Source organism: Pseudochaenichthys georgianus, chromosome 15 (assembly GCF_902827115.2).
Source record: "Pseudochaenichthys georgianus chromosome 15, fPseGeo1.2, whole genome shotgun sequence".
Taxonomy (NCBI): Eukaryota; Metazoa; Chordata; class Actinopteri; order Perciformes; family Channichthyidae; genus Pseudochaenichthys; species Pseudochaenichthys georgianus.
This window is the reverse complement of record NC_047517.1, coordinates 34,329,706-34,343,132: the sequence shown is the minus strand read 5'-3', so window position 1 is coordinate 34,343,132 and position 13,427 is coordinate 34,329,706. Positions and strand designations below refer to the sequence as shown.

General features: G+C 41.4%; 1 protein-coding gene across 14 annotated transcripts in view; it reads right to left on the bottom strand.

The window, feature by feature from the left end:
* Positions 1 to 1,183: 1,183 nt before the first annotated feature.
* The window catches only part of LOC117459776 (mitogen-activated protein kinase kinase kinase kinase 3-like), a 54,362-nt gene continuing 42,118 nt past the window's right edge, over positions 1,184 to 13,427 (bottom strand). For 9 of the 14 annotated variants that reach the window (XM_071205634.1, XM_071205635.1, XM_034100877.2 and 6 more), the window contains 9 exons: positions 13,243 to 13,360; positions 12,976 to 13,034; positions 12,624 to 12,727; positions 11,044 to 11,227; positions 10,864 to 10,932; positions 10,125 to 10,217; positions 9,365 to 9,435; positions 7,306 to 7,361; positions 1,184 to 5,238 (listed from right to left, as the gene is read on the bottom strand). In XM_071205634.1, the coding sequence (XP_071061735.1) occupies positions 5,151 to 5,238; positions 7,306 to 7,361; positions 9,365 to 9,435; positions 10,125 to 10,217; positions 10,864 to 10,932; positions 11,044 to 11,227; positions 12,624 to 12,727; positions 12,976 to 13,034; positions 13,243 to 13,360 (842 nt within the window). In that variant the 3' untranslated portion in view covers positions 1,184 to 5,150. The remainder of the gene's footprint in view (positions 5,239 to 7,305; positions 7,362 to 9,364; positions 9,436 to 10,124; positions 10,218 to 10,863; positions 10,933 to 11,043; positions 11,228 to 12,623; positions 12,728 to 12,975; positions 13,035 to 13,242; positions 13,361 to 13,427) is intronic. The other 5 variants (XM_034100873.2, XM_034100879.2, XM_034100875.2 and 2 more) reach the window with 1 other exon arrangement.

Here is a 13,427-nt window from a genome sequence, read left to right as displayed (position 1 = left end):
AAACCCTCAAAGTACACCCTGTAGCGAGTACACCTCTAACACAGAGAAGACCCGTCTGTGCTGCCCCAGAACGCCTCGATTGGCACTCACTTGTTATACATAGATTTAGCTAGTTCTATATATCTGGAATTAGTTGTTATAAAGTTCACTAAATTGATTGTCGACCTGAACTTGTCACTTACAAAACATTAAATTATTTTTAACATCATATTTTTTTAACTCACATGCAGCAGGCTGCAGAAGTAGAGCCGTTTGGTTCTTGTTAGAAATGCAATCACCAGCAAGCAAGAACCTGTCAGCTCAAATAAAAATAAAAAGGGTTTACGCATGATGATGAGAACCACTTGTCCAGGTAAAACTACTTCAACAATCAACTAAATATGTAAAAGGCGAAAGTCTAATTTTCTCCAGTTGCATCCAAACCATTATAAAGCCTCAACTAAGTGTCTATAAAAAATGTCTTGATGCAACTCTGCAGCAGGATAATATTAATTCAATCAGGGGAGACGGTTTTGATGCAAGAACACATATTTATTGCCAGGAATACACAAATGAATGTAATGGAGTTTTGGCGATTAGGCCCCGTTGTGCAGGAGTATATCATTCGGGAGGGGAGAACCGGTCCGATGAAACCCCCCGGGGTCTAGAGACTGGTGGTGGTGAAGGATAGTTGGGTTGGTCTGAAGGGGAGGGGCTTAGCTTGACCCTGGATTCAGAGGGACAGGAGGTGAGAAGGGGTGGAGGAGGGTTGTGTCGAGTCACCTGAAATGACAGCTGTCAGAGGGGGAGAGCAGATTTAAAAGGTTTGGTAGAGCGCTATGATAGGCTTGTGAGAATAGAGCGAAGTTATTGGTTAAGCTGGGGAGTGACGCCCCCGATTACTTATTGAGAGGAGAGAGAGTAACATGGAAATAGTAAATGAATGAGTAAAGACGGCCTTCCTGGCTGAATTTGCGCTGAGCTTCATTTGGATGTTAAATCTATTGAGTCTTTGTCATGTTGTGTTGAAATAAAATCTTCCAGCTTCCAGCTTGCTCATGTCTTTTTTTTGTTTTTAAGCAAATGTGTTACTTATATAGGATTAGTTAGACTAAATATAAGATCGTACCATAACCAAATATCATACTTTTCCCGCTCCGACACGTCAACCGTCTTAAACTTTAAATCACCACAAGACACCAAATGTTTCGAGTTCCTTCTTTTTAATGTGTTAACCTGCCATCTCATAAATCTGTTACACTTCTGAAACAAAATATAGGCAATTATACAGTATGTAAAACAAACCCATTTTATTTTACACTATATACATTTCATAACGTGTGCATTGCATTATGAAAACAAAAGACAAAGGTGGTGAAAAAGCGACAGAACAAAGTGTTTAGACTTCTAAAGGGAGGAGACCTGGGATCAAACTGCTCTTGCAAATAACTCAACGGTGTTTACTTCAATATTCAGAAGAGGATTACTAGTAAATGACCTTAACGCCAATTTACTTTGCTCATATCTGGTGTCTAAAGCAATCCCTTTGAATTATGTTCCCACATGATTTGATCTAGTAGAGGTCATAAAACACAACTGGACTCTCTGCATGTTGGCACCGGCTTCAGGGGATTATAGATGAGCTCTATGACAGCAGAATGTAGTCACTAAAACCCGACAGAAACACACTTAGTTATTCTGCAAAAGAGACAGTTTTCCCTCAATTAAAACGTATGAACCCGACAGAAAACAATGGGACAGATTTAAGAATTTCTTACATGTTTTAAATTAATTCAAAAGTACTTTCCACGAGTTAAGATGTGCAGCTGTGATACAGGATGAGTTTGCTTTGGGATTGAATTATGACAATCAAAAACAAGTCAATTTCGAAAAAAGAAAAGAAAATCTTAAAAAAAACAATAGCTTGAAGTCCTTTTCAGGAGAATCTGTCATTCACTTTGTCTTCATGTGTTCTAAGTAACTTGCATCTATAGTAACTTGTATTGATTTCTCTAAATCGGATCATTTACATGCGTCAACTGAGAGGACAAAGACGCGTTAACAACAGTCTCCGAGCACATGTTCAACACTAACCGTTTACGCTGTTGATGGTTGTCTTTCAAATCAAATTGTAAATCTACGACATACCACAAGACCTAATGTTATTTTCTCTCCAAAAAACAAGATGAATATGACGAAGCAAGTCAAATATCTAATTAAATTAATTAGGCTTTAATAGGAAATGTGATTAAATAAGCTTAAGTGGTTGACTATGTCAATTTGAGGCTATGTAGTAGACTTGGCATCTTTGTGACACTGAATGAACAAATCGATAGGAACATATCTTTGTGAATAAAACTTGTACAGCTCTGAAACTTCACTATGACACTTCTGTATTAACGGGTGTTGGCTAGACGCACATGTTTTAGCATGAAGTCACTCATCTGGGGAAGTGATTCACTTTCTTACTCTGAAAGTGAATCGACCCCAGACCAGCTGTGACATTTCTCTATGGCCTATTAAGGAAATTCCCATTTTAAAAACGTACTACATGGCAATAGTGTGCCTTTTCATATCTCCCACATCAATTTCCTTAGTCTCAATTCAACTCTCTGTGGGGTTTTTTATACAAGAAAGGTGTGCACAGACAATTCAAAAGTACCCAAATAATTTAAACCCTCGCAGTGGATTCAAGCTCTCTTCACTTCACTAAACTACCGGTCTGTTTGCTTCTGTTGCATCACAACAACAGTGTAGTAAAGTAGTAAAGTATCAAGGAGTGTGAATCCAGAGAGATGATCTGTGTGAAAACAGTTACATGGTGTATAGGGACGTCCCGTCACTGAATGCTTAGAGGAAGGACATGCTGCCATGTTGGTAAAGTGGCAGGAACAGATTAGGATTATGACATTTCCACTTTCTGAGCATGACGTGATGTCCCTTTTAAAAACACGTAGAGACATTCAGTGACAAATCTATCGAGAGCTGAAATGCATTTAGACATTAGGTACTCTCTGATTTACTCCACAGCCAGCCTCAATATTTCTAAAACACTTATTGTTCCTTTCAATTCGATGTCATTGCTGTTTTCATGGCGTTGAATATTGAAATTGTCGGTCAAATTCTTATAAAATTCAAAATGTCTCCATTGAATTCAAAGACATTCTTAATCAGGTCTCCATCGTCATATTATTGATATTTAATCGTAGTGAATGACCTGAAAAAGTCGCTTTATGATGCATTAACTTGGAGTAGTTATGAGCTTATATAGCTGTGTTTCTACGAAGGAAATCAATAAACCCAAAATGTTTCAGCTCTGTAAGATATCAGGGTTAACGTTGATGTCTCAGCTATGTTCCTCTGAAGCTACCTGTAGTGTCACAGCTTGTAGAGACGTAGTGCACGGCCACATGGAGACGCTCCTACACACCACACATCTACATGCATGTAGTGATCTCTTATACAGATGTCGGCCTTTAAAAAAAGTCACAGCAGTGAAGGCCGAGGTTAAAAATACAATCACTGAAAGAAAAAAATGTGGATTTACACAGAAGTTCAAAACCATTTTGTCACAAGCTAAGCTAATAAGCTACGCTCTTCCATTTGCTCCCTACAGTAAATGTGTTTTGCCTAAATGTGAAAGCGTCCTATAATGATAGTCATATATATAAAACCATTTTGACTATGTTATGTGATTGTTTAAACAGAAAGGCCCATTGTACTTTTAATATGGTGCACTCCACCCTTGAAAAGTCTATTTATTGCAAAAATAAAATGATGTTTCCTTCTGTGTAAATCCAGCTTTTTTAATATATAGGTGCTTTTTTTTAAATTGACCTTGAGCTGAAACACAACTGTCACTTGTTAAAGACCAGATCTGTACATGACGCACTGGTATGTGCATGTTCTATGTCTACACACACACACGGAAACACACACACTGTGCACACACACACAAGGGCATATATTAGAATGACATCACACCTGTTTATCAAATACCTTTTTCTCTGTGCAAATGTATAACACCAGTGGTTCGATAAAAAATAGCAAAATAAACAAAAACGTTCTGATAAAAACCATAAAAAGGGGTGAATGTCGAAAAACAAACTTGAATGAAGAGAATTTGTAACGCCCGTTGCCCTGACGACTGTCGCTATGGTGCAAACGGGTTTCATTGGTGATGCATGCAACATGAAAACGATCATTTCTGTGTCAGCTCGGTTCAACGCTGAGCTCCAGACTATGAGAGTAATATCAGATTACTGAAGCTGTCCACCTGAGGAGACGGCAGGGCTTCCTGACCCTCATCACATGATCAGGGAACCAGGAAGTGAATCTATTGCTTCATCACTCGCCCACTGTCTCTCCGCTTGTCTCCACAGTTGTACAGAGCAACTATACACACGCCTATCTACATGACCATTAGTGTTCGTCTCTGTCAAAAAAATACTACATTTATATTTACAACAATTAAATAGAGGTCAATTAAGCACTTGTGTGGTGTGTGGGTGACGGATATCAGAATTCAATGCTGGCAGAGGTGGCAAAGCTTTTTATGTTTAAAAACAAATAAAACAGGAAAGCCATCCTGGTTGTTAAAGTTACATCATGCGACAATAAATAAAGGTGTATTTAAAAAAAAAAAAAGGGGGGGGGAAATGAAAGACAGAGGAAAGGACGATGGAGTAGAGAAACGTTTTCTGTGCAAGATGGCTCTTCTGTGAAGCTTTAGCGCAAGTAGCAGTAGTAGTAATATGTGTAGTACGAGTAGTAGAAGTAGTGTTGACGTCAGACTTCTGTTTTCCCAGTCTGCAGTATACGGGGAAATGTGGGAAGGATTCTGGGTTTGATTTGCTCGCCTAAGGTGCAGTTTCCTCCGATTATCTCAACCCAAACTGACCTCAGATCTGCAGTTTCTAACCCTCGCTCCACAACCCGCTGCCCTACTACAACACAACTAAAACACATGTAACACTGCGGTGCATTTTAAACGTCTGCAACTGGGAACACACATCTGCCCCTTGATCGTCTCCTCTCCAAGGGGACACAGGAGTTTTTTTGGGGGGGGGTAAGCGGTAAGGGTGGGGGTCTTTCCCCGGTTGCTCACTCCCTTGTTTGCATTAGTGGAGGGGTGTTTAGAGGGTGTGTTTGTGTGTGTGTTTGTGTGTGTCTCAGTAGCTGTTTTCATGGCCTGCCAGGATGTAGAGGTTGCTGTGGGCTGTCGGGTTGTCTGTGGGCCGGCTCTCCAACACCACCACCCTGAAAAAACACACACAGTCAAAAACACAAGCACACACACACACACACCAGATCCAGGTTAGCTTTGAAGGGAAGGGAAGAACACATGAATCCGTCTTTATTCCACCTTTAAACCACAAAAATCACAACAACCCAGCCTGCTTCTGGCAAAAATAAATAAAACCCTGAGTTAAATGAAGCATTAAGTCGTAATAAAAGACCAGGAGTTATTGCAGTAATTTGTACTGACAGAAGCAACCCACACAGGATATGGTCCAAGCCTGTGAAAGCCCTGTTATTTAGAAGAAGTCAGCAGAGGGAGATACTCTGACAGTAAACCCGTCACACTCCGCTTCCCTTGAGGGAAACTGTGGGAGCGGTTAATACTGTTTTAAGAGGGTCCCAAAGGCTCACACATTCACACATTGTAACTCAAAGAGACTCGGCTGCTTCGTAACGAGGCAATAAAACACCAACATTATCGAGTCGCCATAACACAAGCTGCTGGTTTAAAATGTAGTGCAGGTTTTAACAATCCTTGACACGGAACTGACGGTATTAACTGTCTTTTTGACAGTTATACTATCAGTCATATTGTTAGCTTGCAGCATCAGACCAGACAAAGATGATTTTGGTGCCGTGGTTTATTTCCTCATACACACTCTTTCTTTCTCTCTCTCACACATGAGCAACAGTCCCCACAGAAAGAGACAGGAGGGGTTTCGAGGTGGTAGGGGGGAGCTTCAGTGGGTTTACCTGGGCAGAGTGAGGCCTCTGTCCTGAGCCTCGGGATCCCTACAGTCGTCACGTCTTTAGTGATAAAATATCAGAGAGGATGTTAACAGAGACCTAAAGCCTCATTCACACCGCATGGTCAAACTCTACTCAACTCGTCGTAATGAAATACGTTTTTACTCCGGATAACAACGCCTCCGTTTGGGGATGATAAAACTGCACTATAAATGGAAAATGTGACGCATCCTTTTATTATTACCGTACTTTTCGGACTATAAGCCGCGACTTTTTTCCCCATTTTTGTGTACAGCTAACGGCCACTAGGGAACCTCCTAAATCTATGGATTTTACAGGTAAAATTAACCACCTTTAACTCTATGGGCTCTAGGACCGGTCCGCGCCCGCCACCTTTAAGGGGCGGGCTCCAGCAGGAAAAGCTGGAGGCCGGAAAAGAGTGAGACAGGTAGCGCGCCAAAGTAAAAGTGGAACCGAGAGACAGAACGAGAGCAAGACAGACGGACAATTTAGCTGCTGCGGCTTATAGTCCGAAAAGTACGGTACTTCAATTGAAAGGCGCAGTGTAAAAGGATTACCCAGTTTAAAAAATGTAAAGTAAGTTTTACCCACTTCACATTTTTAAATCTGGGTTAAGTGAAAGAAATGTTGGTACCACTTTCCAATAAGACTACCCTTATAAAGGACTCATAAAGGGTTTATAATTAGGTTGTAAACACTTTATTTATCATTAAGAACTATTTATAAACCAGTCCTAACATAGTTTTCATTAATCAACACAGGCTCACTATTTGGCAAGATGACTAAGCCTTATATTGGCTACTTAGCGAGAATCAACTCAGTGAGCAACAGATACCAAGGATGCTGGCTGATGAAGGAGACGAAGTAAGCTAGGTAGCTAATATAAGGCTTAGCAGTGGAGATACATGTGGGCTCACTATTTGGCAAGCAACCGGTCCCAGGTGCCCTGTTTATCTCATAAAAGCTTATTAATGATTTATAAAGTGCTCACAACCTAATTAATAATTGAATTACAATTACAATTGGGTAGTCTTGTTGTAAAGTGGTACCGAAATGTTTTCCTGTGTTTTGCAGTATGCTTCGTGACATGCAGCTGACTAATGTTTGCTGGTCTGCAGTGTTTAAATGTCACCCTTTATTACCGCCTATGCTCGCTTGGTGGTCTTTTAATTAAGTACCAGGAACCATCGCCAGTGTATAACCGAAAAATAGCGCGTTGTGTCGTACCATGCAGTGAAAATGTGGCTTAAGTGTGTGTGTGTGTGTGTGTGTGTGTGTGTGTGTGTGTGTGTGTGTGTGTGTAGTCTGCAGTCTCACCTGTCTGATCCCAGTAGTCTGAAGATGCGTGTGCTGTCAGAGATCTCCTGGGTGATCTGATGAATAAATATGGAAAAGAGACCGAGCGAAAAATAAACAAAAAGGTCAGAGCTATCGGGATGTCCTCAGGATGATAATTCAATGTCAAGTAAAGTGGCCAATAAGCGTTAGTTGTAAAAAGAAAGGGATTATTGTGAAACAAATAGTTAATTTAGGCTTAATATCAGGTCATTTTGCATGTCTGACATTTTTTCCTTTACTAATAATTTAATAACATGCTTTATTTATTGTCTCCCATTTAAAAAGGAATATTCAGTTATTGTTATATTTTGTGTAAAATATTTTGTGGATGGCTCGCCCACATTGCTTCGCTTTCATGCATCCTTTGTGTGTCTCAAAACGGTGTGCGTGCCCGTCTATTGTAGGTTATACTCTGAGGTGCCTTGTAGTGCTTGAAAACAATCCAAGCAATCCTTACAGGTTAGGTTACAACAAAGGAATGGTATGCTCATGACACTCATTTTTTAATAATTATCATCCGATAAAACAGACCAGTCTCTGCCAGTCTCTCTCTTTTTTTTTTTTAATCCGATGACATTATCAGTGATTTTAAACTGATTATATACCGAAATAACATCAACACTGTGGGCGCCGCCATTTCCCGGACGTGACGTAAACCATGCGTTTGGTTTTCGAGGACACGTTGATCTCCATGTTATTTACTGTAGTTTCTCTCTTCAAATATGCCTCACTGTATCGCGAAATATTGCCATAATTCGGATAGGAACAATCCACGGAATGCTCGGTTCCATCTGTTGCCAAAAGGTAAGCGTAAGAAGTACATTCAGAGGCAGTGGCTAGCGAAATGTGGCCGGCCCGAACCGAGAGATTTACAGGCTCATGTATGCAGCGAACATTTCACATTTCCGGACGACTACTCTGAGAGTATGATCAAACATAACATGGGATTTAAAGAACAACCATTACTCAATGGAGATGCAGTACCATCGGTCTTTCTGGTGTCATCACCGACCAGGACACCAGTTCGGCCAGTAGAGAAATCGCCCTCTGCAAGTGTGAAGCGACGGAGGAGCAGAAGTAGTGCTCGGAGTAAGAATAAGGTATGTTATAGCGCATTTCCATTGCAGCGGCTAGCCCCGTTTTAACGTCCTTTAGCGTCCAGGCCAGGACAGTTTTTGGTGGCCTTTCCATATAGCGTAGTACCGACTAGTGTGTATTTTACCCCAGTTTTTTCCGGCCCCATAAAATCGTGATTCTATGGCCAGGGACAACGAAGCTGAGTATGCTAAACTAGAGAGGGAATCGCTAGCAAGGGTGGTACTACATGCATACATATAGTATCTTATATCATCTTCCCATTATACACACATGCATTTCCAAACATTTGGACTACCTATGTTGCAAATGTATTATCTTTTCAATTTACACACGGCATCTATTGCACGTCTGTCCGTCCTGGGAGAGGGATCCCTCCTCTGTTGCTCTCCCTGAGGTTTCTCCCATGCTCCCTTTAAACTGGGGGTTTTCTTCGGAAGTTTTTCCTTGTACGATGTGAGGGTCTTAGGACAGAGGGTGTCGTATTGTCATACTGATATGTATGGCTGAATTCCCCCATCCAATCTCTTCACATTGGTCAAAACTTGTTCCTCTGCTGACGAGTCCGAACTGAAATACTCCGTGTGTTGACAAAGTGAACGCATGGATGACGTCACGACCATCACGTGACTACTGAAAATGGCAAACATGGCGGCGGCCAGACGGAATATACAGGTCTTGATAAAAAAGAGCTATAAAATCATTATTTACCGGGGAATATCGCTGATTTCTTCAGGGTATGGTTTAAACATAACGTTTCACTAAATACTGAAGTTTTGATTAATTATCTAATGAGTGGACCATTCCTTTAAAATCCTATTATAGCGGGAGATTAAATGAAATCCTGCCATGATGCCTGGAGGCGAACACATTACACGGTCCAAAGGTCACCTCCACTGTGCATTTTCATCTTTAACACATACAGAGAAATGGTATGACTCACCTCATTGGTCTTGAAACTGCGTCCCTGCATGCCATGCCTCCAGAAGGCCAGTACACTGTCTTGTAGACAAACTGCAAAGAAGGGGAAACATTAACAACGATGGTCTTAATGGGCAACATATTAGCTTGTTTTGTTTAAATCCAATAGAGGGATACGAATATGGAAAATGTGTTGGCATAACAGAACATGTCATAGTTAAAAGGAAACAATATAAGCATGTCAATTAATGTCCTTTTAGTGACTGTTATTTTGGATATATTGATTGTTGTGCTTTTATTTATGTCTTAATGTGTGCGTATGTATAAATGTGTCTGTCGATTGTGAATATATAGGTATATATATATATATTTGTATTTTTGTATTTGGGATTGTGGGAAACGGTATTTCGATCTCTCTGTTTGTACACACAAACTGACTAAGAAATCTAGCTAATTTCTGTTCACCAAAGATATTAAGGTCCCAATACAGATGTAAGGAGTTTTATTTGTGTAAAATATAGTCTGCAGTCAGCATGTCGTTGTGTCCCTGGGCAAGACACTTCACCCCAAATTGCTCCTGTGGGGATTGTCCACAGTCCTGAACGCATTACATTACATGACGCTTTTATCCGAAGCGACTTACATACTCAATACTGTTAGCGCACTAACCCACTGAGCCACAGCCTCCCTGTATGTATGTAAGTCGCTTTGGATACAAGCGTCTAACAAATGACATGTAATGTAATGTAATATAGAAGTGTTGCTATTCTCCTCCCATTTACCTGTGGCTTCGATCTGGAAGTTGAAGGTGAGCTCCGCTGACAACTTCCTGCTGGATTTTAACCTGCCCTGGAGGTTCACTATCTTTATAGACCCTGTTCATGGAGGGAGGGAGGGAGAGAGGGAGAGGGAGAGAGAGAGAGAGAGAGAGAGAGAGAGAAGGAGAGAGAGAGGGAGAATGAGAGAGAGAGAATGAGAGATGAGCAAGAGAGGAGAGAGAAGGAGAGAGAGGGAGAGAGGAGACGAGGGAGAGAGAGAGAGAGAGAAGGATGGAGAGGAGAGGAGACGAGAGCGAGAAGAGAGAGGGAGGAGAGGAGAGGGGAGAGAGGGAGAGAGGAGAGAGAGTGAGAATGAGAGAGAGAGAATGAGAGGGAGAGAAGAGAGGGAGAGAGGGAGGGAGAGAGAGAGGAAGAGAGGGAGAGAGAGCGAGAGAGAGAGGAGGAGAGGAGGAGAGAGAAGGGAGGAGAGAGAGAAGGAGAGAGAGGAGAGAGAGAGAGAAGAGAGAGGGAGAGGAGGAGGAGAGAGGAGAGAGAGAGGTAGAGAGAGAAGGAGAGAGGGAGAGAGAGGGAGAGAGGAGAAGGAGAGAGGGAGAGAGGGAGAGAGAGAGAGGGTAGAGAGAGAGAAGGAGAGAGGGAGAGAGAGAGAGGGAGAGAGAGAGAGAGAGGGAGAGAGGAAGCAGGTGAGTAGAAAACGTTGAAGTTGAACAGGGTAAATGCACAGACGAGTGGAAACGCGACTCACTGTCGAGGCAGACGAGGATCGTGTCTCTCTCCAGCTGAGTGACGTGGATCACACACGTCTGCGGTGTGTCTGCAGCGAGAAAGAAGACGGCAGATGTTGTTTTGGCCTCAAAGCTGTACACAACAACAGCTCACCACAAATAAAATGTTGTATGTATGAAATAAGAAGAAGCGTTCTTACAGTTCTTCTCACCTGCTTCTGTAAACCAGGAGGAGGTAGCGTTGGGGTTGACGGTGCCGAACTTCACCACCTGGTTGAGCTCGAGGCCTTTACTGACCGCCACACAGATCAGAGGGTACGTCTGCTCCGGGACCACCAGCATCTCAAAGACCTCCAACGGGCACGGCAACGGGAAGTCGATGTTCTGTAGAGCGGATATGAAGACAGTCGTTAGGAGAGAAGAGTGCCATCAGTGTTGTCCACTCTGAAGGAGATACGGGACGACTGACATCTGGGGACAGACATCTTGTGAAAGAGCAATATATGAAAACGTGGATTTGTATCAAGTAATGATGACACTATTTAAAGTAACACTTTTTAATGATTTTAGAGACTAAATTTAACATTGGAAATTAGACAAGCCGTACAAATGTGTTAACATGTTAAAGGTAGGGTAAGAATGGAGAAACCAGCTCGAGTGCAGCCGAATAATATCTGCCCCTTCCTTCAGACTTCCTCACAGAGCCCCTCCTCGAACACACACGAACGCGCACATGACCAATGAGGGCACGAGGTAAGTTTGTGCCCAGATGGAAGGCTGACAGGCAGGTAGGCCATCCAGTTATTTTAGCCGGGCCGGCTCAGATGATTGGTCGTGCTTTTTACAGCGCCACGGCTTCCACAGATGAACTTTTTTTAATGTATTTATTGTCAAAGCATTTAATATATTCATTGCTATCGGGATGTTAAGAGCATTCCATGGAATATAACAAAAAGTGTTTCTGAAGTGAATTACCTACCCCACCTTTAAGTCTTTTTTACCGTTTAGTGAAGAGGGACAATCACATTGATGAATATTTTTAACAATTAATGCTTCAAAATGTAAATATGCCGGATTTGAGCTTTTCGCTAATTCCCATCCGTAGTCCGTCACATACAACATTTAAGAACATGACATTTATATACATAGCAAAAATAAATACATGATATGCAGAAAGAGCATGAGCAGCATGGCATTTAAGCATTAACCACATGGCAGTACAATGTAGCAGCGATGATATATAAAGTGCAAGAGGAGGTAAAAGTGCTACATCAAGTGCAAGAGGAGATACCCGGGTGTTAAAGTGCATTTAGTCTGTTTCTCAACCATTCTTTGAGTTGACCTTTAAAACTGTTCAAAGTGGGACAACCCCGTATCTCAGTCGGGAGGCTCTTCCACAACGAGCTGCCCTTAATTGATAGAACATTTTGACCATCTGTCTTCATACTCCGAGAGTTATTTTATAAAATGAGCTACAGCAGAAGGCCAGGAGCCTTGATTTAAATCAAGGTTAAAAACCTTTCTTTTTAAAGCAGCCTATCTTGAGATCCTTTAACTTGTATTGCTGCAAACAATATGTCATCGCTTTGATGAATTTCCTTTTTTTTGGTTTGTGTGTTTGTTTGGTTTTTAATTATCATGTGTTAAATGTCACCCTTTATTACCGCCTAAATGTGAAGCACTTTGAATGGCCTCGGTGTCTTAAAATGTGCTATACAAATAAACTCATTAACTAACTCATTAACTAACTAACTGAAATGAGAGATTTTTTCACACTGACCTTGATGAGCATAAACTTCTGCATGGACTCGACCCACTCCAACATCATGACACTGGACTGAAAGGCTCCACACAGATACTTATGGCCTGTGTACGGGTTTCGAACTGCATGAGAACAAAACCAGTGGTCAGTAATTGTTAACTTTCGTGGTAACATCTTAAACACACAATAAATAACCTGTGAAGAATGGATATCTTGAAAACAATTAGGTTGTGAGATATGAAGTACTAACAGTACTAGTATACACATTCTCTATGGGATAATACACAGGTTAACCCCAGAATAACATCATGCCACTTCTTCTATGGTTTATGTCACAAAAAATGCAAAGTTCGCTTTTGCTAAAACTCACCGACGCAGCACTTTTGGCAACCTTTAGTGTCTGGAATTTTAATGGACACCGCATACTTCCTGTAAACAATTAGAAAAAGGAAATCAGAGTCTTTGCAAAATGGATTTTGTGTTGCGATTATTCAAAGGGACAAGGATGGTATGTTTTCATTTTTATTCCATTTGACATAAAAGCGATCCGGAAAAGGGAGTGGAGGATTACAATTGAGTTTACCAAGAAAAAATAATGTTTCTCATTTACATATTTGTAATTCCTGATTAGACTTACCTGGGAATCATCTTATCGGGCAGCTTGTGTGTGGGAATGGCTACCGGTAACTTCCCCAACTGTCTGGCCTGTTCGAACAGTCCGCTCAGACTGTGGGAGTACAGCTGAGACGCTTTTCCTGCAGAGGGAATAAACAAAAGAGAAGAGAATAAGGAAAGGGAACAGAAAAGATACATAACAAATAA